The 27,538-nt window shown below is 39.4% G+C and overlaps 1 protein-coding gene across 2 annotated transcripts in view; it reads right to left on the reverse strand.

Annotated features, from left to right (window-relative positions):
• BNC2 (basonuclin zinc finger protein 2) overlaps positions 1–27,538 on the reverse strand; it is a 423,578-nt gene that overhangs the window by 149,644 nt on the left and 246,396 nt on the right. For both annotated transcript variants that reach the window (XM_060155105.1, XM_060155106.1), the window contains one exon: positions 2,151–2,253. In XM_060155105.1, the coding sequence (XP_060011088.1) occupies positions 2,151–2,253 (103 nt within the window). The remainder of the gene's footprint in view (positions 1–2,150; positions 2,254–27,538) is intronic.

A 27,538-nucleotide genomic window follows, 5' to 3' on the forward strand; every position in this document is an offset into this window, starting at 1 on the left:
CCCCCCATTACACTACTAATGTAATATGCACGTGGAAGTTAGACAGATAAAATAAACTGGTGACACAGTAAACTTTTATACTCACAAGGCTACCACAGTAGACAGATGATGGTAACACAAGATGGCTTTGGAAAAAATGAGAGGGAATGAATGAAAAGTCCTTTGTTTAATGACTGGACCCTCCCCACCCCCCTTATTGCTCATGTGTTGTCCGGTTTGTTGCTTTTAACATGTATAATTTATTTTAAAGGCTTCATATAGTTTATCGTCAATGCTCACAATAATCTTACAAGGTGGATGCCATTAACCCTCTATTACAGATAAGAAAGCTCAGATGCAGAGGTGCTGAGCGACATGCCATCAAAGCTGTAGAGCCAGAATTTGACCCCGCACCGCCTCCAGGATCCTTGATGGGCTTGGGACATAAGCTGTTATCTGGCAGAGCCAATACTTACTGAGGGAAAGAAGGATACTTGGGAAGTGTTATAAACTGAATTGTGTTCCCCCTCCCCCAAATTCATCTGTTGAAGCCTTCATCCCCAGTCCTTCAGAATGTGACTGTATTTGGAGAGAGGGCCTTTCTTCAAGAGGTGATTAGATTAAAATGAGGCCCTTAGGGTGGCCCCTCATCTAATCTGACTAAGAAGAGGAATCTGGGTGCGCAGAGACACCAGGGGTGTGCCTCACAGAGCAAAGATCATGTGAGGACACAGCGAGAGGGCAGCCATCTGCAAGCCAGTAAGACAGGCCTCAGAATGAAACCACCCTGATATGGGACTTCCGGCCCTTCAGAACCATGAGAAAATAAATTTCTGATGTTTAAGCTGCCCAGTCGGTGGCATTTTGTTATGGCAGCCCGAGCAAACTCATGTAGGAAGGGAGAAAAAGTCATCGAATGCAGTCACTTGCACAGACCACAAAAGCAACAGCACCTCAAGTGTGGTTCAAAACTGGACTGAGAGTTGTTACAGATTTTGGCCTTGTTAATAAAGCAGGAACAAGTTCCATCCCTGGAGGCACTGGAGGATTGTGGCTCTGTGTCTGAGGCACACGCCTTCCAGTGTGCTCCCCCCATACTACTCGATACACCTCTTCTCTCTCCCTCACAGAAACAGGGCTGAAATGGCCCCATAACACCAACCTACGTGCCCCAACAAGCAAGACACATGATAAATTAAATGCATCTCAAGGCATGGTCCGGTGTCGTTCCCTCAGATCTCGCTAGAATAACATGACATTTAAAAAAATACAACCCACTGGATATTTGGCACTGCTTGGGAATGAAGAATATGTCCACTTAAGAGCCACTCCCCCAGGCTGTCAATAAAATCTCAAGCCAGGATTTCTTCTATAAACATTACCTATCTTTTAAAATTATACAGCCTAGGAAGTGAAGAAAACTAACGTAAAGTCCCTGCTTATTTGCAAGTCTCCTTTCGCCTCAACGTCAAAAACATAAACCAGACAGAAGAACACGTTAAATGCTCAGTGAAGGCCCACGGATGGGACAGCTCTGTGCATCTGGCAAAGAGCCTTCACCCTTCCCGCCTCGGCCCCCGGTCACCCTCGCCCCGAACACACACCTATGCAGAGCTCCCCCTCCACTAGGGCCAGCCTCCTCCAATCCCCGGGCACGCTGAAAGACGGTATTTACGGATTATTTTTTTTCAGATACCAGCCAAATAATGTTCCCGTTCACTCTCTCACCCACCTTAGACCATACAGAATTTAACATCTGGGAGGATAAACTCTGCCCCGAACGCAGATGACAAGGCTGAGCAGTCATGGAGGAGTTCTCCTCAAGCAAAGAGGACTTGCCAGCTCCCCTCTGAGGTCCAGGCCCTGAAAGGCCAACTGTGGTATGTTTGAGTTTCCATCGGGCCTGGTGCTTGCTGGCTGCTGCTATGTTCACTCAGAACCCAACTGTCCTATAAACATCTCGCCCTGCTGCTGAGAGCTGCCCGCCTGGCCTTACTTCTTGGAGCCGAGAATATGCAATTGGGGAGCTGCAGGCTGCACGGGAACTAACACTTGGAGCACAGCTGACCCCTCTCTTCTCTAGGCCAGTGACAGCTCTAAGAAAAAAAAAAATTAAGGCATGCTCACACGAACATAACAAGAACGGGAAGAAAAGTCCAGATTTTCCTCACCATGTGCCACCCAGCCATGTTTACACTGATCGCAAGTCCTCAGGTTAATCTTCCCCGGCTGGAAACATTCACACGTGCAGTTCACCAGTGTGCAGCGGATGGCCTGCAAAGGAGAGGAGGAAAAGAGATCAGCATCTGTTCAAAGGTACCATATTTCTTCACCATTTTAATAATAACACCCACTTCCCATTTTTAACGGCTTTAGGGGCCCGGAGAGTTTTAAAAATAAATTTTGAAACCATCAAAATCTCTTACCAAAACATATTAGAAAACAACACTGATTCACTAATAGAATGTTTCATGCCGTTCATAGGTGAGCTTTAAATTAGAAGGATAGTCCGAGTAGTATAAGAGTAAAGGATTACATACTCTACAAGATGCTGGATCTGAAACACCAGGGACCCGAAAGAGAAAAAAATATTGCTGCTACCAAACAGGCACATTTAAGTTCATCCACCTGGCAACAGTGCAAAAAAAATACACTCTCATACAATAATGTTCAAACGAAATGTTGTTCCGAGGAAAACATGATATACAAGTAATATTATTAGAATATTACTTTTCTTCTGCAGTGTTTCTTTTAAATGTTTTACTAATCTTTCAGACACATTTTGAGAGATATTCCTGTTGGCCCAATAACACCTGGCATATTTCTGGCATCATTTGTCACTTCCCAATTCCTTGTTTGTTTCCCCCTTGATATATCAAGTCCATTTTCATTTCCTATTTTGAAAAATGCAAAACAACCCCCATTTTTTTTTAATGATGATGTAAGAGATTAAGTTTACATTTGTTTTTAGATCAGATGTAGAACAGGAAAAGACATTTATGTGAACATTTGATACTTGGAACAACTCACCTATATCTTAGAAAACTGAAAGACACACTCAAAAACCTTTCATTTCTTTACAAGCACTTTAAAAAATCATCTCCCCGGTTTACATTATAAAGCGAATCCACAGAAAATTAGCATTAATGAAGTGTAACTTTTGATAGATTAAGAACCTATGCTTGAGAACAGTGCTAAAGCCAACCTATGCTCCTAGACTACAGTTAATAAATTTATCTCATACATTTAGTTCTAACTTGCATGGCAGTTCTGAAGACAGAAGGGATTTAGTCCCATCATTCACATTAACCATCTACTGTAACTACCTGAACTGCCAGGAAAAGACCTCTCTACAGCTGTAGATGCAATCAATAATTACTGATTTGGGGGGTGGGGTGGGGGAGAGGTACAGGGCTACCTGAAACTGCAGTGCTGGGCCTGAAAGCTACTCTCTCTTACACAGCTCCAGACGTTCATGTTCCTGGAAGCAGCTGGATTTTTATATAAACTGTCTCATTTGTAACAGACAGTATTTTAGACATTGTTAACGTGGTTGGGACAAACTCCATTTACAGAGAGTAAGACTGAACGGGCTTTGACTGCTCCCCAAGCTTTAGATCAGGCAAGTTTAAAATATTTCTCTTTTGTTAATGAACATCAAATCTATAGGTCCCTGTTCAGTTTCCAATAGAGTCCTTGCCTAGACTCCTCTCTTGCTTCACCTCCAACCCTAGTTTGCTCCTCTATTACTGCAAGAAAAACACTCAGGTGTATCATCTGCCTGATATTTCAGGGCCTTTCTTCCAACGTCAATAGTCCAATTACATATTAGGAGGTTGTAAAATTTTGCTGTATGTATTAGTGATGAAAGGAAATAGTAGTAAGAAATAGGGGCAGCAAAGGAAATGCTGACTACGCAAGAATAATATATGTAGTTGAAGGTTAGAAGGGGAAATGTTTCTCCCCAAATTTCTTGTGTCAACTTCAATAGTTTAACTGACTGAGCAATACGTCAGAACATCCCAGGTTAGAAAGAGCTTCTTTAAATGGCGTGTTCATTAATGAACTCACGATTTGATTGTACTATGGTAACACAAAACAAAACAACAACAGTTTAGGGGGCAGTGTTTCTACTAAAAACAAGGCACCTTACAAACTATCCAATTATAAATTCAGATGCAGCAACCACATTGACATTAAAATATTTATATAATCTGAAGTGCGATAACAGAATCTTTCATAAACACTAAGGAAAAAAAGTCACCTCTGCTTTACCAAACTAAGGAATGATCAAAACTAACAATGACTATCTCTCAAGGACTACATGTTAACTCCAGCACAAAAAACATACATATTTTAAATCACTGATTTGATCATTTTGATTTGACAGTTATTTGACAAAAATAGCCTCACTTCACATTGTGTTTAAAACATACTTTCGTCGATTTTAATTACAGCTATATTCAGGACAAAACAAATTAAGACACTGTAGATTTGCTTTATTTTAGGTATATTTATTTATTTACTGATTGAACTATTCATTCATTTACTGAGAACTAGTTTATGATTCAAATATTTTTCTCTTCCTAAATAACTTTATACATCTGGCACATGTGGGGATTAAACTTTTCAGATCCTCATCCTTTTCCTTTTTCATAATTTTACCCTTTTTGTACCTAAACATACAAACATTGGAACACCTCAGCTCCTTTTGTATATAAACACTTGAGCACTGGAATATCCATTTTGTATTTCTATGACTTCCAGAAGGTCTATTTGTTTTCAATTCAGATTTATACAGACTACAATTGTTCCTTAAGGGAATTATATATATTTAAACAATATGGTCTAAATAAATATTTTGAGTATGAGACTATTGTGGCTTCAAAGGAAGTTTTATTCTAAGTAACATTTTTGAAACGGCATAAAAGTTTGACATACTATTTATTCACAACAAAACAGAACCAATGTGATCACTTGCCAACTCACCCACACTTCAAAAAAATAAATTATCATAAAACTATCAAAGCCAGTTAAGCCTCAAAAACGTACACACTGTACAAGGAGAGAGCTGGGAAGAGTAGAGATGGTGAAGCTTTCATTTTGGTGAGCACATCCATTTCTTCACGTAGCTAGTATATGAGTGCTTCCCCCCCACTGCCGGGCATTCATGACTACAGAAAATTCAGTGGCGATAACGAGGTGACAGAAAGGGGACACCAGGAAAAGAGAAGACAATTTGATCAGGATATTCCCACCTATAGATGTAGGACCCTTATGCAGGTCTGGCCAACTCAGGCTAGCAACCCCTCCACACCTCCAGGACCCCACTTCAGCGAGTGCCTGAAACTCTTTCCTCCATTTCAGTAGGATAAGCTTTTCCAACACCCCAAGAACAAGAACAAGTTTTCTTAAGCCTGCAACTTATTTAAAGTAATGATTCCTCTGCTTAGCTTTGCCATAGATTTCTTGAAAGAAAAATCCATGCACCCACCGCCCACTGCTTCCACCTACATTTTAATTGTGCAATCTGGATTCTGCCCCACACAGTCCTGAAACTGCTGTCTCCAAGAGGAATGTTCTCATCACATCTGGTCCCCTTTTCTAGCCTCCTTGTTCTCCTAGACCCCGAGGGAACCTAAGGCACTAACTCTCCTTCATTCCTGGGCTGTAGAGACCAACTATCCTAGTTTATTGGCAGCAGCTTCTCACTCTCTCTCCACTGTAAATAAATACAGGTGTTTCCCACGGCCGGGCTCTTCGTTCTTTAATTAGGCAATTTCATCCCCTCCTACAGCTTCAGATATCATCACTACGCAAAGCCCATCACTGTGGAGCCAAGTACTGGGTTAAGTGGCAGAAATGGATGGCAGAGTCCCTGTGCTCAAGGATTTGACAGTCAGAGCTCATGGGCAGTGGGTTCAGAGGAGAGACCCTAAGAACAGAAGGAAGCCCTTGAACAGGTTTGGGAAGCACCATTTCTCCCTCTTTATGCCTTGGTCTTTTCTTCTACCAAAGGTAGGATTTAAACATTTATCTGCAACAGTAAACTGTTACCTATTATCAATAATAGCTAGATTTACTGGATATGTGCCATTTTCCAGATACTGTGCTTAACACTTTACAAACATTAGCTCTCCCTCAGAAAATACCACGAGGTCAGTACTGTTATTCCCTTTATTTCACAAAGGAGGAAACTGAGATGGAGCTAATTCAGGACCTTGCCCTGAAGTCACAGGAATCCGATTCCAGGTCTGTGTGAGCTCTCCACCCACTCGCAGGCAGCCATGGGGCAGAGCCCCTCCGTCTGCTCACCGCCCCCCCCCCATTGTGTATTGTTAACTCCTGATCATCTTTCAAGCTTTCAACTCAAATATTACTTCCATTCCCCAGGGCAGCTGCCCCCAAGGGATCTTTCTGTCACAGCACTTATCACAGTTGTGAATATTATATTTATCTATACTTATTCATTTTATATATATATATATACACACACACACACACACACACACACACACCCTATATCTGTGTGACTATTTGATTAAAGTCTGCCTTCCCCTGTAGAATTTAAGCTCCCTGAAGGCAGAGTGACATATTGTTGGGCTTACAGTGTAAATATAATGGCAAATAATAGGTGCTTAAAAGGCACTTAAAGAATGCATGAGGGCTTCCCTGGTGGCGCAGTGGTTGAGAGTCCGCCTGCCGATGCAGGGGACACGGGTTTGTGCCCCGGTCCAGGAAGATCCCACATACCGCGGAGCGGCTGGGCCTGTGAGCCATGGCCGCTGAGCCTGCACGTCCCGAGCTCCGCAATGGGAGAGGCCACAGCAGTGAGAGGCCCGCGTACCGCAAAAAAAAAAAAAAAAAAAAGAAAGAATGCATGAGTCTTCCGAGCCTCTTTCCCATCTGTAAAATGATGGTAACAATAACATCACAAGAGTGTCAAAAGACTCAAATGAAATAATGAATATAAAGCATGTGGCACTGTGTCCAGTGATAGCAAAAGCTCAAAAGATGGAAAACATTTATGACCTCAAGAAACTTTCCACATATTACATTTGAATTATTTTCCCCTTATGATTCCTCCCAATGTATTTTTTCCAACACCTTGTAAAATGCTTAACACATATTTAGTCTTAATGAATAAATGAACTTTGACATATATGATGCCATATTCTTCATACTATAATCCTCTAAATTGGGCATGACAGGGATTATTATTTCTGTTTTAATACTGGGGTTCAAAAATGTTTATTTAGGTGTTACACATCTCTTAAATGATAGGGTGGATTTCCCAATTACTAATCAGTTTATTTCTGTTACCTGTAGAAAAAGAAGAGATACAGTTAAAACCAGTAAATTATGAATATTCATGTTCAAAAGTATGTCTAGAATTCATAAAGTAGACCAATTTAGTATAAAAATATTTAATCAAGGTTCAGTCAGTAACACTTATATTTGAATTTTAAGTAAGAGTGCATTTGCTAGTATTCTGGATGAGTACCAAAGCCCTATTCAAATAACAGATTCTGTTATCACTAAAACTGAAGAGTCCTTAAACTTCATTAGAGTCGTAGCTGGCTTGAACTCTGCAAGTTAATGTGAACTGAACATCAGTCTTCAAACCAAATGATATTTCTCAGAAAAGCACAGATTGTGCCTTCAGCTAATATTTAGCGTATATCACAAAAGAACTAGACACAAGGTTAATTAATACATCTCCTGTTAGCTGTTCCTTCTTTGGGAACACTTACAGGAGTTACCTATTAATACAAAACAACAAAAGGCAAAATAAGGCCATGGGGCATAGAGAAACATAAGACATATTCTGAAGGAACAATCATAGAAAGAGAACCTCCCTTCCCGAAACCCCAAAAAATAAGACTAATTTCAGTTCTGGGTTTTGTCTTTCCACACAAAGAAAACTATTTGCCAGGAGATCCCCTCAAGTGTTCATTAACCTGGCCAAATATCCCATATATAACTAAAAATCCTTCTTAAATCTGCTTTCTCCTTATTCATTTCTGGGGAGGATACCAAGATTTACAACTTGGATTATGAAATTCTACTTGAATCATTTAAAAATGTTTAAGAGTTAAGAACATAACCTACACTAAAACTGAATTCCTGAAAAAGCCAATCATTAATAGAGCATCCATCTGTCCCACCAGCTTCTTCCGGAAACTTAGGTGGTACCATCTAGGTGTACAAATTAATCGGCTATAATGGTTATCAGTGACAAGGTTTGCCTTTCTTATTTTTTAACAAGAACAAATTTCTTAATAAAATGAATTTTCTACTTTGGAAATCACATGTAGGTGTGATAAACAGGTAAACTCAGCCAAACTTCCATGAAGATCCAAAGTAGTCCATGTTATAATTAGCTATTATTAATTCATCTCTGCATATGTTATTCATCTCTGTACATACAGGTCCCAGAAGGAAAGGTATGTATGGTGCCAAAGGTCAAATAAACCTTTTTTATTAGGTAGGAAAACTGTCCTTCAAAGACTTCTGTCTTTAAAAAAATCTGGAAAATTATCCATAATGAATCTGGAAACTAATTCTTCTAGGATTGTCTCAGAATACACTGTAGTAATTACAAAGTAACAGCTACTAAGCATTATGGATGAAGAGAGTAATCTTATATGTGACCAGAAAAAGATGGACTGCCACACACATTTATACATCTTGTGTATAAAGTACCTAATGCCGTACTTCAAGCATTGCCACAGAGATTCTCAAGAACTCACACAATAGGAATGGTGATTTATTAAGTAAGGAAACAGCTCCCTGTATAATTTTCAGGACAGTTTTTCCTCTTCCATTTTCACATGGCTGATCCCTAAAACTAATGCAAAAGCAACAACTTCCAAAAGAAGTACTCTGAGTTTTAGCTAAGACTTTGAAAATCTATATGATATTGCCTTTGTAGAAGAACAGTGTCTTAAATTTGCCTAAGTCAAGATGCAACTTGAGCAAAGAAAAAAATTTTTTTGGCATGGTGGATAACTTCTGAGCTTACTAGAAAACTACAAGAGAAATTTGCTTTTACGTGACTACAAAACACATACAGGCCGAAAGGAAAGGTACATCCATATCCACCTGTTGTGCTGCCGGGTTTTACAATCAGGTATCAAAACAAGACAAGAAGATGTGAGTTGGACAGACATAGAACACTGAGACCCCTGGTTTTAAATATACTACAAAGAAGTTTTATAACAACCTAAAAAGTCTTATCTAACTCTGGCTCTGAGACTATTAATATAAACCTATAGTTGCAGTAAGGTGGGTATGTTTTCTGTATTTATGTAAGGAAATGTACAGATCTGAGTTTGGACAATGTTCACAGAATTCACAAGAAGTGATTATCAGTGATTATAGAGTGTAGAGTAAAAGTAAAGGGCTCACAGAGTATTAAACTGCAATGTAAATGCCACTACTCGTAATAGTAACAGCAGCAAATGAGAAGCAATGAAATTACTGTCTGCTTAACCAAACCCCTTAAAAATTCACACAATGGGGGCTTCCCTGGTGGCACAGTGGTTGAGAGTCTGCCTGCCGATGCAGGGGACGCGGGTTCGTGCCCCGGTCCGGGAAGATCCCACATGCCGTGGAGCGGCTGGGCCCGTGAGCCATGGCCGCTGAGCCTGCGCGTCCGGAGCCTGTGCTCCACAACGAGAGAGGCCACAACAGTGAGAGGCCCGCATACCGCAAAAAAAAAACAAAAAAAACACAAAAATCACACAATGGGCCAGCAAAAGTATATATCTTAGTTTGTGGTAAGATAAATTAGAAATTGAAAAATGTATTAACCTTTCTATAAAAGGTTCCTTAAAATGTGTCTAATTGTTTTTTAATGTCATATGAAGAAATAGCAACCTGATAAAAGTGATCATTTTGTTGTACTTATGTGCTCTGAAATTTCTTGATGCCTTTTCATCAATCCGATCTTGCGGCTGAGTCGGAAGATTTGAAAAGACATGGTCAGTCCAGACTCACTACGAGGTCCAGATGCCACTGATACAAACAGTGGACAACAAGGTCAAGACAGAAAGCTGGGCAATTCAAAAATGGCCAGACTCCAACAAGACATCGTAAGAACAATGTTACTGACCAAGGAAATATTATCTTCACGATAGCACATACAAAATACCTGAAAGAGATTCACTGTGAAAAGGTAGCCTTTAAACATCAGTTACTGCTAAAAATCAGAAGACTTAAAACCTCATTTTAATTTTCTCCTGAAAGGTGTTATTCTCTATCCCACCCCCTCACCTGGCAAATGGATAAACAAAGTATGGTATATTTACATAGTGGAATATTATCTGGCTAATAAAAAGGAATGAACACTTGATATTACTACAATACGGATGAACCTTGAAAATATTATGCTAAGTTAAAGAAGCCAGACACAAGAGATCCTAAATTATATAAGTCTATTCATATGAAATGTGCAGAACACAGAAATCTGTAAAGATAGGGAGTAGTTAGTGGTTTCTTTTTGAGGTGATGAAAATGTTCCGGAAATGACTGTGATGATGGTTGTGTATAACCGTGAATATACTAAAATCTATTGAATTGTACACTTTAAATGGGTAGAGTGTATGATACATGAACTCTATCTCAATAAAGCTGCTTAAAAGTGAGGAGGGCAAACCTACTACATTCACCTAATTTCTTTTAGTGGTGTTAAAACATTTAATTCATAAGATATTATTCCCCCGGGGACACAATGTAGCATAATATCCTTTTTTAACTTAGTAGGTCTTCAGTATACAAATGCTAAATGAGTGGTTAAACAGAAGGCAAAGCAACTAAAGAATTTCACTGCAGCTTAAATCCGAAAATTCCTTCTACTTTGAAAATATTAAAACCTAGTATGTCCATTTGAAAATGACAATGACTTTTAAATCCACTGCCATTTATCTATCAGGAAAATCCAGGAAATCCTTACATCCTTCAACAAATTTGGGGTGAGGAGGCCTCTCAGTTATAATGTTCATCAAGATACTAGAAAAACTCAAAGAGAATTGTTTAAAATTGACAATAGGGCTTCCCTGGTGGCGCAGTGGTTGGGAGTCCGCCTGCCGATGCAGGGGACACAGGTTCGTGCCCCGGTCCGGGAAGATCCCATGTGCCGCAGAGCGGCTGGGCCCATGAGCCATGGCCGCTGAGCCTGTGCGCCCGGAGCCTGTGCTCCGCAACGGGAGAGGCCGCAACAGTGAGAGGCCCGCGTACCACAAAAAAAAACAAAAAAAAAACAATGGTGAATTCTGTCATGTACACTAGTAAAAGTATTCCTCAATTTACTGTGATGAAAAAATTACCTCCACAAAAGTCAAGAAACAAATATGGTTTAAGGGGAGGGGTCAAAGAGAGAAACCATATACTTCTGAGTAGATGTTCATATATGAATGTGAATGTCTCTGTGACTATGTGTGAATATATAAATACAAACAGGGAGAAAGGGACATACACAGAGGCACATAAATTTTCACAGACACGGATCCAATGAGCATCTGTAGTCATTAGCTTACGACCACAACCAACTATCAGTCGACACGAGGAAGACCCCATTTAAATAATTTAGGAGTTCAGAGTAAAAATCAACAGCGGGATATAGCCAATTATATGAAGAAAATACCCTTGCTTCTATGGCATCAAAGCCTATGCAGGCTTTGGAGTGCATGTGTTATGCTTTTTCCCCCCAATTAAATTAGGCCTATGGTAATAAAAGCTATTTTGTTAGGCAATTAGTAATATTAGAGAAACAGGAAATGAAAAGGCATTTCAATTTGGGCAGAAACATTTTATTTTCTTACCTAACAGTTAACAATTAAGATATTCCACTTACTGCCTGTACTTACAAATTTTACAGACTACTTAGGCAGCTGTGATAACATAATGAGAAAAGAAACACTCTTCCCATGAACACACACCTATCGTCTAATTGAAAATAAGGGATTATTAGCTCACTGTAAAAAAAGAAGCACATTTTCACTAAGCTCAGTCTACATTTACCAGAATACATAACTTTGTATAAGTAGCCAAAGCACCTCTGATATCATATGAATGATAAGCAATACTCATCTCATTTCACCTTAATGTTGAATCAGCAATTCTGTATTCCATTGATGTACATTTTACTCCTTTTCACTAAGGCAATTTGAAAGGTGGTAACATGACTACATTTCCCCGTGGCATTCATGACAACAATTACTTACATAATATGATAGGGAAGGCATTAATAAGGAAGGGATTTGGAATGAGATGCAAGGAGATTTATAAACCTTTCAGCACTTTACGAAGAAATACTCCTCATTAGGCAAGAAGTAAGACAAGATGAAGCCTAAGTTCTGGTTATTTCACGGAAGCAGCTTCCATCCTGGGAAGAATGGTTTGAACGGCTGTCCCCTACTTTGTTGACCGAGCAGAGAGATGCAGGAGTAACCCAAGACCTGTCCAAAGGTGTGCCAAATGTAAGGCATCACTCTGAATCGGGGCCACCTCCCCTTCCCAGACAGCACGGGAAGGACCCCTTTAAGGAAGGAGTGCCTCTCAATCCTTCTCATTAAAAGGAGCCAGCCACATTATTTCAAATGCCAAAGCACAGTAATCAATCCATTTACCAAGCAAGCGCATAAGGTGGGTGACCTTTTAACTGAATTTACTCTAGGTTTGTGAAAAGAATTTATCCCAGTGAAGCAACAAGGGAGACAGGTCGTTGCATTTTCGAACGTATCATTTCAAATGACAGCTCTGATTGCCCAGGCCAATTGACGTAGCCTTTGTGAGACTTAACAACATCCCACGACGGACGGTGCCATGAAGCTTGCATAATACTTCAAATACATTCTTGTATTTAATCATCAAAATCCCCCAAATTAGAGATTTTTCAAACAGCCGAAAAATGAGGCTGTGAGATGTCCTTAAATGGCCACAGCTGGTAATCCAGGGCTCGCTCCACCCGGCCTGGGCGGGAGAGGCAAGGAGCTGAATAATCCCCCTTGCTACTCTCCTCCACAGTGAGATTTCCTCAGATATTCTTCCAGTTCCAAGAGCAGTTTGAGACTGAAGAGGAGATGTGGAAGAAACTACACACAAAGGGAGAGGCGTGGGGGAAGGCTTTAAAGCAACTTAAAAAGATGAGGTAAAATGCTAAGTAAGCAGTTAACTATTCACACTAGGATCTTCTATGAACAAAGTGGCACATTTTCAGACAGAGAAAGCGACTCTCAACAGCTTTCTATGGAGTCTATCAATCGTTACATTAAAAAAGGCCAAAATCTGAAAAAAGTGAGGCAAGGATTTGCCAAAAACACTGATTAATTTTACACCATCTTGCTTCTACCTTGTCTTGGGATTGTCCATTAATAGAATATCTCAATAAACATTTTAATACTGTCCATCGTTCATGTGTCTGTGCATCGTAACTATGCCTGATTAAGAAAGAATATGTTTCTTTGCCCAAGAGCAGATATCACCTCAGGAGTCATACCTATTACAAATAATAATAATGATATGATGAACAGTCTACAGTGCCCTCTTATACGTTATTTATGTTAGGTCATAGAATCCCCAGGGGTCTGTGCTGAGACCTGGACTGGCTTCATTAGAGCATCATATAAATCACTAAAGGCACATCTTGATCTTACCCCTGGCTAGAGTCGCTGGAATTTTTCAAGTGGAACCTCTCAGGTGAAAACATTTTTTAAAAACACAATGTTATCATTTCTTCTAAAACGTGGGTTTCTCAAATTGAATCCGTTACATTCAGATGTTCATAGAAATCCCACAAATTTCTATGGACTCTATAAGCATCTGAGGGTAACAGGTGCCCTAGAGTGTTGCAAAAAACATTATTCTCTTTTTAAGGATTAAAGGACAAAGAGAGACATATAGAGAAAGACAGCAAGAAACACATCATCCAGCTGCTAACAAATGCTTTGACATCACTGAGCAAATGGGGAGACTAATGCAATGGTTGTCAGGAACTCTGAGCTAACTCCTGAAAATTCAGAAATAAATAGAAAGCTTGTGGGAAAAAAGGGAGTCTTCCAGAACAATGTTAATGTCATCTTGGGCATGAGGACTGGGTTCATACGTGTGTCAGCTGAATCAACATAATGGGCTATAACAGCTTCGAAGCAGCTAATATGGTCCATTGGGTCAATAATCCATGAACTAAGAAGGATTTACTTGATAGACTATAAATGGTTCATAAGAACTCAAGAATCACTCCATCAGATCAAAAATCCAATTTTCATATGGTGCCTTTCTATGAATTAGCCAAAAGATAGTAATAGCTCTAAAAGACTTCAAGGTCTATCAGTTAAAAATTTACTTTGTAAAGAACAGTGTCGAGGAGGGAGAATTAAATGCCTCGCTTTCTTTTTGGTGAACCAACCTATTTTAAAGGGAAAAAATATACTTTATGACGGAAAGCTAATATACAACAGGGGATGTTCAAGGGGCTTTTCACATCTTCCTCTGGGCACCTGAATGTACGGATCCAAAGAAATGACATGCAGGCATATACACTCTCTCCTCTCTCTCTCTTTGATATGTCTCCACATACATACAGATACTACCACTACGTAGCAATAAATTACAAACAATATTTCTAGGATAGCAATATTTAAAAATAAAGATTTATATTTTATTTTTGTTTCTGTACACGGTTTATATTTGTGGGTCTGCTGTGTGAGGCCTGCAGAGACATTTGAGACAGCACATGGATATCAGTAAACTCTTTCATCCTCACGTATGGAAAAGCAGGCCAAAGAAAGTATAAAAGGTAAACAGTAAGAACTACACCACATTTTCAGCATTTAAGAGAGAGAGAGAGACAGAGAGAAGAGGGTTGGTCCACAGGTTGGCTAAAGCTTATACAGCCAGTGTTTACAGATAACTGCAACTTCTTTTCACTCTAGACTGCAGAGAAATACTAGCCTCTATCCCGTGTTTGTGAATTTCATTACATATTCACACAATGTGATAGTGGCTGCAGACTAATTTTTTTAATGTAAGCCCATCTATGTGAATAATTGTATTTACTAAGTTCATGGCAACGAAGAAAAGCGGAGGAAAATGTTCCAGAAATGTAAAAGGCTGTAATTAGAATTCTTAACCAGAATGAATTCCTTTACTAGGGAAGAAAATGTGATCTATCACCTCTCTCTCAAAATGCTATTAGCCTCTCTTCATCATAAGAATAACAAGAAGGAATCTTTTCTTTTGCTTTTTATAAGAGTAACACTGAATGAAATAATAAATGTTTTTACATCAAAGTATATTAGCTATTGACATAAGCTCGGTCCTCTTAACTTTCACACAAGGGAAAGAAAAATTCCAATAATTCTGAAATAGACAGATAAAACTTTTCTCTGTGGCTATGGCCATGTACTATTATACGTAACTGCTTATTTTTAAAAAGAGCCTTATTGGTGCTCTCTGAAGGATTTTCTTTTATACATAGCTTTATCCTATAATTTTGTCCCTGTTGGGCATGCTGCCTAAATTTAAACACAAACAGTCAAGCAATGAAGAAACATTAACACATTTACTGTGAACAAAAACTCCCAGTTGTACAGTGAAATTTTAATACATTTCAACTTATCTCTTTTACTAATGGGGAGAGTACAAACCCTGCAGGAATTTGCTCTGCAAACTGGTAATTACAGTAGACTCACTTTTTTTATAATGCATATGTATAGTCAGACACAAAAAACCCTGGCTGCCCTTTTGATGTAGGTTACAATAGGAATGTTTTTAAAATTATGAAAATCTACAGCAATTCTAAAGGAATGCATTATTTCATGGAAAACTGTCCTTTAACTCTGTATATAGACACAAATAGACACATACTTAGATATCCGCTTTACACACCAGAAGGCACAATCTTTATCAGTATGTACTTTTATGTCATTCTCCCCGTAATCTTGTACAGAATAAACCCACTCCTTTTTGTACAAAGCTGGATGTGACTTTGAGTATCATAATTTATCTCTTACATAAAGATGACGTTCTTTCATTCTATGCCTGGTCTTCCTGTTTTGTCCTTTCTAGTTTTGGGGATTTAAATCTGTATTTTGAGATCTCATAGAACCACTTCATTAAGGATTACTTAATGATTCCAAACCAATCCTTAAGGATTACTTAAGGATTCCAAACCAATAAGTTATCTCTCAGTATAAGCAGATGTGCCCCTTGACCACAAAGACCCTATGTACATACCTGCAGAGAACAAGAACCATACACTGTAATATTAATAATAATAGTAGCACAGACAGTTGACAGAAATGAGGTAAAATCTGTTACTATTCACATCACTTGCTAGACACTTTACATTTCTCTGTCAAATGTTTGGTTCTGTAACAACTTTAAAAGAAACTGAAATCTGATAGAATGTTAACAGGCTATCAAAGTATAATTTACATTAAACTCGTATTTCTAAGTATTGGCATATGGGTAGCGGGGGTGGAAATGAAAGCAGAAAAACCTTCCAAGTGGACATAACTTTTGAAATGCTTTGTGAATTTCAAAAAAAAAAAAAATGAAGTTGCTAAAATGTTTATCTGTGACTGAGAAGCATCTACAAATTCCAGAGATATCTATCTGAAAATTATAAAATTCAGGTACAACATAAAACATACAGCATGTGCTACCAAAACAGGCAAGTTGCTGTACGGAAGTCATTTCCTGGTCACCCAACTTCTCTGCCAGTGGTCACTGGCAGATCCACTCACTGCTAAGAGAAGATATATTTTAGATACACATGCTAGAAAAAAGTATCTTATGCTAAGGACACACATGCCTAGCTCTTCTTCTAGGCAATGCTACTAACAGTCTAACCTTAGGTCTCCCTGTCATTACAAAAAAGAATGCTTTCTTCTGTGACATCCCCACCTCTCTGCTCCCAAAGGCTGCTTATGTGATAGTGTGCCTGAAACCGAAACAAGAAAACCAGATCCATCATAGTTCAAGCGCAGGCAATGTATATAATCCTCGGGCAACACTACTGCTTCCACTGGCAATGAAATGACACGTTTCTCATTTTTTAAAAAAAGCCCAACACCAAGATAGATGAGAGAGAGAGAGAGAGTGAGAGAGAGAGAGAGAGAGAGAAAGAGAGAGAGAGAGAGAGAGATATTCTTTCCTTAAAGTCAGTTTTTGCAGCTGCCCCTTTTCTTCCTTGATCCAAGTGTTATGAAAAATATCAAGTACGTTGTGGCTTTAACATGAACAAATTAACAGAAGTACACCTCAAGGACAGCTACGTGTAAAACGTGAGCCTCTGCAAAATCCATTCACACTATATAAACACAACTGAACATTAAAGAGCAACACCTTTAAAATGCATATGGTCCATCACAGACAAAGCGTTCATGCTTTCATCTGCTAAGTCTGTTACTCCAAAGACTGTGATAGAAGTTGTGAACTATAAACAAACATAACATCTGCTCCATCCTCGTGGAGTTTTGAAAGCCAGGTGATCAGGGACATGAGTTAACGTCAACCATCTTCGAGTAATTTGAAGGGTTAAATCATAACTCATGTGCTATCGTTATTTACAACTTTCTAAGGGTCAAAAGGAAAGAAGCAGAAATTCAATATTCTGATTCCCTTGCTGCAAGGCACAGCAACGGCTTTGAATGAAAGCCTACAGATGCAGCCCTTCATGACAAAACACACACACCCTTCCAACACCTTCTCCAAATGAATGGGTCTCTCAGTTTGTCTTTCAGTAAAGGGAAAAAGTAAAGGTTGAGGAGGTCAATTTGAATTCCCTGCACAGGCTGATGAAATCCTCCTAACCTGCTTTCCTGCTCTGGAAAGCAATGAAATTGTTGGACTATTAGAGAAGCCTGTCTAGTAGTAAGTAATACATGAAAAACAGGCAATGTGTTAGGATAAGCTTAACACTTTGATACATTTGACTTCTTCTTCAGTGATTTAGAGGGTCATTTCTTTATGTTGTGGTGCTTCCACCTCTTCAATACAAGTACCATTAGACAAGTCAATATATTACTGGATGGCCGGATGATTGAATACACACAAATTACTTTGTCAGTCTACAAATATGATAAAGGAAGACAGCAGCAACCAAAGTTTCACTGCATTTATCACTCATCCACATTCAGAACCCTGATATAGAAGAGATCTATACCTAGCCTATATTATATATTATCCAAGAGGGACCCTAAATAGATGGCCACAGACCACAGATATCGCTATTCATGAAACTGGACATCAGTGCCAGAAACAAAACCAAAAAGAGTACAAGTTAGATTTATGCAGAGTACCTCATGACTGTTTCCTATACTATTTGAACGATTAGCATGTCCCATTTGGGTGGACCATAAATAGATCAGGAAGGAACAATTCAATACGATTTCACTGAAACATTATTTGGATATCCAAAGAACTGGCAGTGAACATGTTTTAAAATTTTGTTTGTTCATATCCAGTATATATGAGGCTATTATTTTAATTGTAAAATATGTTACCTGTGTTCAAATTAACACCGAGGCATAGCTGCCAGATTGTATGCCTCAGATATAAGTAGGAGGGACAGAATTTTCAGTGGGTGTCTATCGGCACAGTATTATTTTCTTTTAGACTGCTCTACAGACAGATTCGGCTTTTTACCTCTGAATCAGAAATTAACAAATTTTAGAGTCAGCCTACCTAATGCTTATCTAGCCATATTCTAGTTGCCAAAGCATCATTTTTAATATTTATCTCCATGAAAAATATTTTAGATTCTGTGTGTCCATTTACTGAAATGGAGCTTTTCCCCCAAATTAATCTAATTATTAATTTCTAAAAGTCAATGATAAGGGTGGGGAGGGCGGAAATCCTCAGGTGCCTAAACTAGTATGAAGTGGGAGTATTACATCAGCTACTGAAGCTAGTTTGTGTGTATCAGAAACTTGAGGCTCTCTGCACACAGGTGTCAGGTATGTTAATTACCTTTTTGTCTCATAAAATAAAACATATAAAGAACCAGGGTGAGAAATACAAAACGTGTGCTAAGGAGGCCTCCAATGTGAAGCTGCTTCTTGTTTGAATTTGGAGTCAGGGAAAGCAGTGCTGGTGCCTTTTTTCTTTTATGATTTAGACATCTTAGCGAGAGCAAGATGAGTCTGCACACTGAAAGTGAGATTTATCAGTGAGCTGAGGAAACCAAGTTTCTTAGCACAATTTCATCTTCTTTTGCTAAGGGCCCAATGCTTCCACTTCTTTTAAAAACAAAGCAAACCAAAACCTTCACCTATTAAATACAAAAGAGAACTGGTCTGCCTCAGAATCATCTGTGGCACTCTACAGAAGCACCACTGCCCTGGACCAACACACTGGAATGAACCCATTAGAATCTCAAGTGTACTTGCAGAGGGGATGACGCCTCACATTTTGCTCCCAGGTGCCCCAGTGGCCTCATCAGTGTCTCGGCCTGTAATTGTTAATTTCACCGCAGTGCCTGTAAGAGGCATGGAACAGTGTTGAGAACAAAACAAATGGACATAAATGCGAGAAGATGCTCTGTTTGAAGGACTTCAGGGGTGAAGGGAAATCCCAAACTTGTTTCACATCCCCTTGGACACCGGGAGGGAAGGAAGCCATTTCCTGAGGATGGCCTCAGGAGCTTTTCCAACCTTAGAAAGCAGAGCCTCTCCCAGGGAGCTGTGGGCCAAGCCAACTGCTGAAGCAAGATCCCAGGACAGACTCCTGAGCCTGAAGCTGATGAAGAAGGGAAGAGGAAGCTGGGAGGCCTGGGGTCTGGGTAGCTCAATGGCTATCCGTTTTCATTTTAAATGGATGCTGGGAAGAGACATAAATGATTATTAATATGACTAATCAATTCCCCTAGGAATTCCCTTCCTCCCTTAAAGCCACGTCTCACCAATTTTTCAATATGCACTTAAGAAAGCAGAGTTTGCCTACACCTGGCAGTAACTGCTGTCACACTTTCCTACCCATGGAAGTCAGGTAATACCTGTACCTTTTAAAAGGTAATACATAGGAAAGTGCCTGGCACAGTCCTTCCAACACAGCTGCTCAGTAATGCTTCTCTTCCTTTCCTAGTTCCTGCCCTTGTATGTAATCATCAAAGTATGGAGGCTACATGCAGCAATAGAGTTTTAACATACTTAAAAATTTCTAAGGACAGGGTGCTCATCTCTGCTTTCTTCTTCTTTTCTTCTTGTCTTTCCAAACCGCTTGCAGCAACTCAATCCTTCACTCCAGGCCCTTATGAATACAAAAGAGGTTCTCCTCCTAATTTATGGTAATTGTAAGTGAATTAGGCCAAACAGCTCCCAAACTGATTTTTGAAAGACTGATATGCCCTCTTCTGGCTTCTTATTTAAGAAAAAAAAGAAAACAAAAATGTTAGTTTATTAGATGCATAAAAGAGTGGTCTGTTTATCTGCTGTATTTATTACTAATAATTTTAATGACTTAATAGAGATTTTCTCAGGCAAGAGATAATATCTGGAGGTCCCAATATCATGGAAGGTGAGGACACCTTTCAATAACAAGACACTCAGCCAGGGGGCTGGCTTTCAACAAATTTTTCCCCAATTAACGAGGCTGAAGATGATATAAACTGCATGAACAGGGGGCAGAAAAGGAACATCAAAATCTAAGAAAAAGTCCTCCCCTCGATGCCACACGTCCCACAGTGCACCCCACTGGATGCCCACGCAGGCCTGCTTTCACAACTCGGGCCGACAGCAATGCCAATTAGTGTCAGTCGTGATGGGGTTTTAGCAACACGGCCCTCTGTCTTAGAGGAAGTGGGCTGCAACCACCAACTTACTGTACAGAGGCAACCTAACAACCCATTAGGTGGAAATGACTTTTCAGCCACTTCCTCCAGGGACTGCATCAGAAACTGATGGCTTAGACAGATGGGAACATTTTTACATTTCTGTATTAACTGCATCCAGGAAGGTGGATTTTTATCATGTAATGCTGCCCAGTCCTCATTGCATCCAGTCTCCTCTATTTACTCCTTCACTCCCTATAACAGAATGGCATATAACGTTACCTAATAAAACCATGGACTACATTTCCTAGGAATAGAGGGAACCATCTCACCATGTGTGTTCAGAGTACGCTGTGGGTCATCCACTGAAACTTTTGGGCATCACTGAAAACAAAAAAATTCATTACCGGAATACTGCTCTGGAGTAGCATTTTGTGTTTTGAAAAGATGTTGATGCTTACCGTTTATGCCTCTCATTGTTAAGCTGGTATTAGATTTGGTTAAATCTCTCAAGAAGCAAAAGCAATCCTACTCCTGAGTCCAGGAAAGGATGGTCAGCCCTGCAAACAGGAATGCTCACACCTTTGCTGTGATGTGAAGGCTGGGCTGTAATCCAGCCTTACATCCATGTGCGAGTGTCGCTGTAGTACTAAAAACAAAATTTACTTCCACTCAGAGGACCTGATAGAATACTAATGCACAAGAAAATGTGCAGTTAGTTAAAATTCAAATGTTCTTATTCTTTAAGACACGAATTTAAAAACAAACATAGGTTTATTAACTGTTACCCATGTAAATACTTGTAAACATTTAACAACCAGGTGTGTCCTAACTAATTCACTCAAAAAAAGGTCATATTCTTTTTTTCATGTGCAAAAATCACTTGGTTGAAGAGTATCATTTTAAAACATTACGCATTTGTGTATATAAACATTATTAATCAGCAATAGCGGATCTCAAATGCCTTCATAATAAATATAGCCAGCAATCAAGATGGCTTTTTGATCCAAGATGCTTCGGTTTAGACAGAACTAAAAGGGTACCGGAGGAGGGAAGTACTATGAAATCTGGCAATAACATGTGGTTTCTCAGTAGTATTTTAATTTTAGGGGCGCTTCACTGCCAACATCGCAAATCTCCTGTTAGTATTCCTGCTTATAACCTCAGCTGACTTTATTAATGAATTGAGAGATGTAGATTTTTCTTTAAAGTTTTTCTGTTTAGGTTTTCTTAAGAACCTTTCTCTCAAGCTCCCTCTTACAAATTAGATGTCTTTTAAAACACCTAGTATGGACTATTCTGTCATAGTCCTGATTATAACACAAACAGAAATTTCATATAAATGGCCAATTTTTTCTTTGCTCGAATCAAATATAAAGAGATATAAAGGTATATAAACTCTAGTAAATAAAAGTTTCTATGAGTTTATGTACTAAATAAAATCTTACATGATATTAAAGTTTTGAGTTTTACTTGATTTGGATATTGGCAAGACAGTCAATTCTTTTTATCTTTTTTTTTTTTTTTTTTTTTTGCGGTACGCGGGCCTCTCACTGCTGTGGCCTCTCCCGTCGCGGAGCACAGGCTCCTGACGCGCAGGCTCAGCGGCCATGGCTCACGGGCTCAGCCGCTCCGCGGCATGTGGGATCTTCCCGGACCGGGGCACGAACCCGTGTCCCCTGCATCGGCAGGCGGACTCTCAACCACAGCGCCACCAGGGAAGCCCAATTCTTTTTATCTTGTTCAAATTAGTTCATAATTTTAAAAACATTAACCATTTTCCTGCTTATTCAAGAGAAATATAACCTATTACAAAGCAAATATCCAGGCACTATCTTAATTAGAACACTTCTCAGTCTCTCAGGCTCTCTCTTTCTCTCTCTGAACGTTGTATGTACATGGAGATTTAAAAAAAACATTTTATAAAAGAGCAGCAATACTCTGTTAATATTCATTACATTCCAACACTTCTTAATTTTATGAAAGAAACACTGAACTACTATGTTTATTTTTTAAAAGCTGCGTGACATGATTTGAATTCAAAGCAAAATTCATAAAGCTTTCTTTAAATTAAATCCTTTTCAATTAAACAGATCTTGTAAGATAGTGGTGATGATAGTGCAGCATGTGACTATTAAAAGCCACTGAGTTATACACTTTAAGTGGTGAATTTTATGTTATGTGGATTTTAGCTCAATTTAAAAAACAGACCTTGTAAAACAAAAGAAAAATACTTCTGGATGTCAATCTGCTTTTGCGTTCGTTTAATTAAACTAATAACTTACTGAACCAAACAAATCCCCCCATTCTTAGGAATTATAAAAAATAGACTGAATTTTTTTAAATGGACATATCTCCTTCAAATAGACTTCATATAATGTCCTCTCATACATGTCAAAGAACAAATCATTATTACTATTTTTTTTTAAAGCACACTTAAACTACGATTGCTGTCTTTAAAACACACTGAAATAGGCTGCGTCAGTACAAGGAGCAGCTAATTCCCTAGAAAAAAATGCATAAGGAGAACGGTGAGAGGAAATATCCTACTTTAAGATACAGTCTTTTTAAGAATATATTCTTATTTTCTCTACATATTTCATATCCTGTCTGGAGAGTTAGATAATAATACTGGCCAACACTTCTTACACACGTCGAATATAGCAACTATTGCTCTAAACACTCTACGCAGAAATATTCATTCAACCTTGACAGGTACCCTATTAGAAGGGTATCACACCATTGTTAGCTCTAATTTACAGGTTAAAAAAAAGAAAAAAAGCACAGAGACATACGCTAACTTTCCCAGATCCAGCCAGGGTCTCACTCCCACAAGGCTAGTCCACTACCAGGCTCTAACCGACTAGACTTTACTGCTTCGAAGTTGTGAAACTTTCATTTATGTCCCATGACTATCGTGAAGTAACAAGGGCTACATAATTTTTTCCCCTCATTTAACATTTAAGATGGACTGAATTAAAGTTTTTCTTATTGCCAGAGAAAGAATCCACAGTGGGAATTTCAGAAAATATGAAATGGGAGAATATGACAGTACCAATGTAGACTGCAGCCATGAAAACTAGTACTTTTAGAATTCAGAGTACACATTGATATACTTAAGTGAAATTTAATAAGGACTTATTCCAACCTTTCAAGAACTATCTTTCTGAAAATTAGCCATTTAGAAGACTCGCTCACAGAATGGCGGTAAGGACTTACAATTCAATGATTAGCAAGTTTTGGGTCCTAAGTAAAAGAATTATTTATAAACTGTAAGAATTATTTATAAACTAGTTTACATATGCACTTAGAACAGTGAATAAAGAAATGTGCAGAGGATGAAAGTTTGAGAGAAATGGGAAAATACTTTTTTAAAGGGATTAGCTTTAAATAAAAAAGGAAAAAAATCACTATAGCAGAGACAATGACGGTGAATTCGAGGGAAGAATAAAATAGGTATTCAATTTAAAAAAGAGGATTCACTTTGATATAAGTAATGTGAAACCTCAGAGAAAGAAAAGCTGGAGAAAACAAGGAGAGATGGAGACAATGATAAAGGAATGTAGAGGAAAGCGGGTGGTGACCCCATGAGATGCCATCAAAAGAAACATAGCCCCAGTCCACACTCGTAAACTTGGTCACAACCATCTCAACTTTGGTAGGTGGTTCAGGTCTAAACACAGGGAGCAGTGATACAGGTTATACTGAGTGGTGAGGAAACAATCTTATTATTTTCTTAGTGAATACATTTTCCAAGCAAAAAATAAAATGGTGTTTCTACATGGTTATCCTACATTACCAGTCTTATTAAAAACCATGCACAGAGAACTTAGAAACTCTACTTGAACATAGCAGAGTGTGCTAATGTGCTCCTGTATGTTACACAGATGCTTTCATTATCAGATGAGGTTCTTTTTAAGACTTCTTGAAATCACAGGCAATGTTTTCCTACCTGTCCGAGACAGTTCAGACTTTCAGATGGAAAGCCCCTTAATATTCTAGTCACAAGCTCTACTGATCCAATGTATAAATTAACAAAAACGGACACTTTTTAAAAAAGAAGAAAAGAAATTTGGCTCCCATGAAAGTTCAGTGTGTAAGCACGGTTTTTAATAAGTCAGACAGGGTTCCTAGGACCCCCAACTTAATCTTATGACTATTATCTACTCCCTGGTTTCCAAAAGCCCCATCGTGGGATCAGCAGTCATACTGCCAGTAGCGACCACAAAGCACTGTTTCTAGCGTGCAAAAACTTCAAGAAACTTGAGGCAACTAGTTCACACGAGGGAAAGGCAGGCGAGAGAGGGGTGGGAAGCCTACCATTAACTAAATCTTATCTACCATTTCCCATGCACGGAAAAAGGTTCCTTAAAGGTACTCCCCACTTACTGTGTGGCCTTCTGCAAGTTACTGATCCTCTCTGAGCCCCCCAATTCTTCATGGGTATTAAAGAAATACAATACCAACTAAATGATACTATTATTTACAGAGGGTTTTTATATTCATTAGAGATCATCTGTTTAAAGAGCCTCGCACTGTGGAAGACACAGCAAGGGGTAAAAGAAACCAATTATCATGACTATTAATCCTTATCTTACACAAAATAAGCATGGAAAGAAATTATATTTCTGATATAAATAATAGATGGCTTCCAGACATACAGTTTGTACATTTATATATGCCCTCACCACTCAATACAGAAATTAGCTAGTGGAATCAAAAGAGAATCTGACAGAGGGAGGGAGTCAGGAGACCTAAAACACTGTGGTACTGCTTGCAGACCTGGCCCTTCTAGCAGGTTCACTTGAATGAGATGAAGATCAAACTTTGCTTCACCTTCTTCTTCCATGACATGCATAAGTTGGAATAAGTTTCAAATGTCTTCAAAGCTCTAGGTATATGTATTTTATAATAAGGAACTTGCTTTATGTACTTATACTTCCTAAATATCATACCTCTCCAACCTAAGTTCAGTCTCCTGAACAGGAAAGGACCTTGGGGCTTTTGTGAGTCTCTCTGGTGCCTAGAACACAGCCCTATGAAAGGAAGATGTTTAACGGGTGGTTTGAAGCAAGGCTGTTGGATGTACAAGCCTTCACTGACTCTGATCATCAATTGGCTGGAGAAAATGCCACTCCGGGGGGGCCTTCCAGAGCCAAAGAGCTTTTATAGTCAAAGTTTCAGACACGAAATCATTAGTTCAACAGATATTTTCTGAGTGCCTACTCTGTGCCAGGAACTGCAGATAAAGATACTGTAAGAGGGTATAAAGACACTTGGCCTTCAAAGTAAGTAAATGAGCAACTTCGAATGGACTGGGAGTGAACGCACGGGGCAATGGTGCACAGAGAAAGCATCCCCAACAACCCAGTCTTAGGGAGAAAGAGACAGCTTCACTGAGGAGACACTGAAGGAGGGGGACCTGAAGGTCCAAAAGGAAAGTATGCTTGAGCTGCTCCAAAACAAAACATTTGGAACTCAACTGGAAGCCCAGCTAAATAGGAGGATACAAAAATAGTGCACAGTCCGTGTGTATTCCGCTAAGAACAGACTAAACTTTATTCTTACATCTTTAGAGAAATGGGGAGATGTCTCCTGGACTTCATTTCCTTGTGCCACAGGCGGTATGTATACATAGCACATGGCTGTGAACTATTGAGGCCCGTGGACTGCAGAGTCACACCAAGGAAGGCACCTTATGGCATTTTAGCCACGGAGCATATTTCCATTCTGCTTCTTCATGCAACCTAATCTGAAGGTAGGTCTTTTCTGTAGGCCTCCCAGAAAGATGGGTATTTTTTTTCTTCTTCACAGCAGTGTTCCCTGTTACCCTCCCTCTCCATTAAGTCTTGAATCCCATATCTGGTCTTCCTTCTCGTCTGACCTTTCCTCTGGTTCCCCAGGACTTTTGTCTCTCACTGTCCTCAGTCTTGACTGAACTGAGAGATAGAAAAGATAGATGTGGCTCTGTTTTGTTCTTAATGTTCTCTGCTTCCCGCTCAGCTGTTGAAGATGTCCTTTCTCTGAGGATCACAAGCTCTTAAGAAGATGAGTCGGGACTTCCCTGGTGGCACAGTGGTTAAGAATCTGCCTGCCAATGCAGGGGACACGGGTTCGAGCCCTAGTCCGGGAAGATCCCACATGCCACGGAGCAACTAAGCCCATGTGCCACAACTACTGAGCCCGCGTGCCATAACTACTGAAGCCCACGCGCCTAGAGCCCGTGCTCTGCAACAAGAGAAGCCACCGCAATGAGAAGCCCGAGCACCAACAAAGAGTAGCCCCCACTCGCCGCAACTAGAGAAAGCCTGCATGCAGCAACGAAGACCCAACACAGCCAAAAATAAATAAAATAAAATAGAAAAGAAGATGAGTCACCTCTATTTTATCCCTTAATATCTAATCATTTCTATCTCATACGTGTTAAGGGTAAACATAATCTACATCCCCATCATGTCTACATGAAAGGCTTAGCAACACAATACGGATATCATACAGTGCAGTGGTGAGGGAGGGGGGAAGCGGCAAAGGATTCAACACACCATGTAACCACACCAGACGGACAGTACAGGGAAAGCACCTAATAATGCAGCTGAAGAAGGATATGCTGAATCGGAAGCAGTTTCAATTACACTCATGGAGTGGCATTTGGGAGCCCTCTTTGCTCATCTAATGGTTTTCGTGCCTGCCAGATGCACGACTATAATTAGATCCACTAAAACTTGCAAAGAATGGCCAATGAGCAACATTTTTCCTAAATATCCCCAGACGGAAAATGAGGTT

The sequence above is a fragment of the Lagenorhynchus albirostris genome, chromosome 7 (assembly GCF_949774975.1).
Source record: "Lagenorhynchus albirostris chromosome 7, mLagAlb1.1, whole genome shotgun sequence".
In the NCBI taxonomy this organism is placed as follows: domain Eukaryota; kingdom Metazoa; phylum Chordata; class Mammalia; order Artiodactyla; family Delphinidae; genus Lagenorhynchus; species Lagenorhynchus albirostris.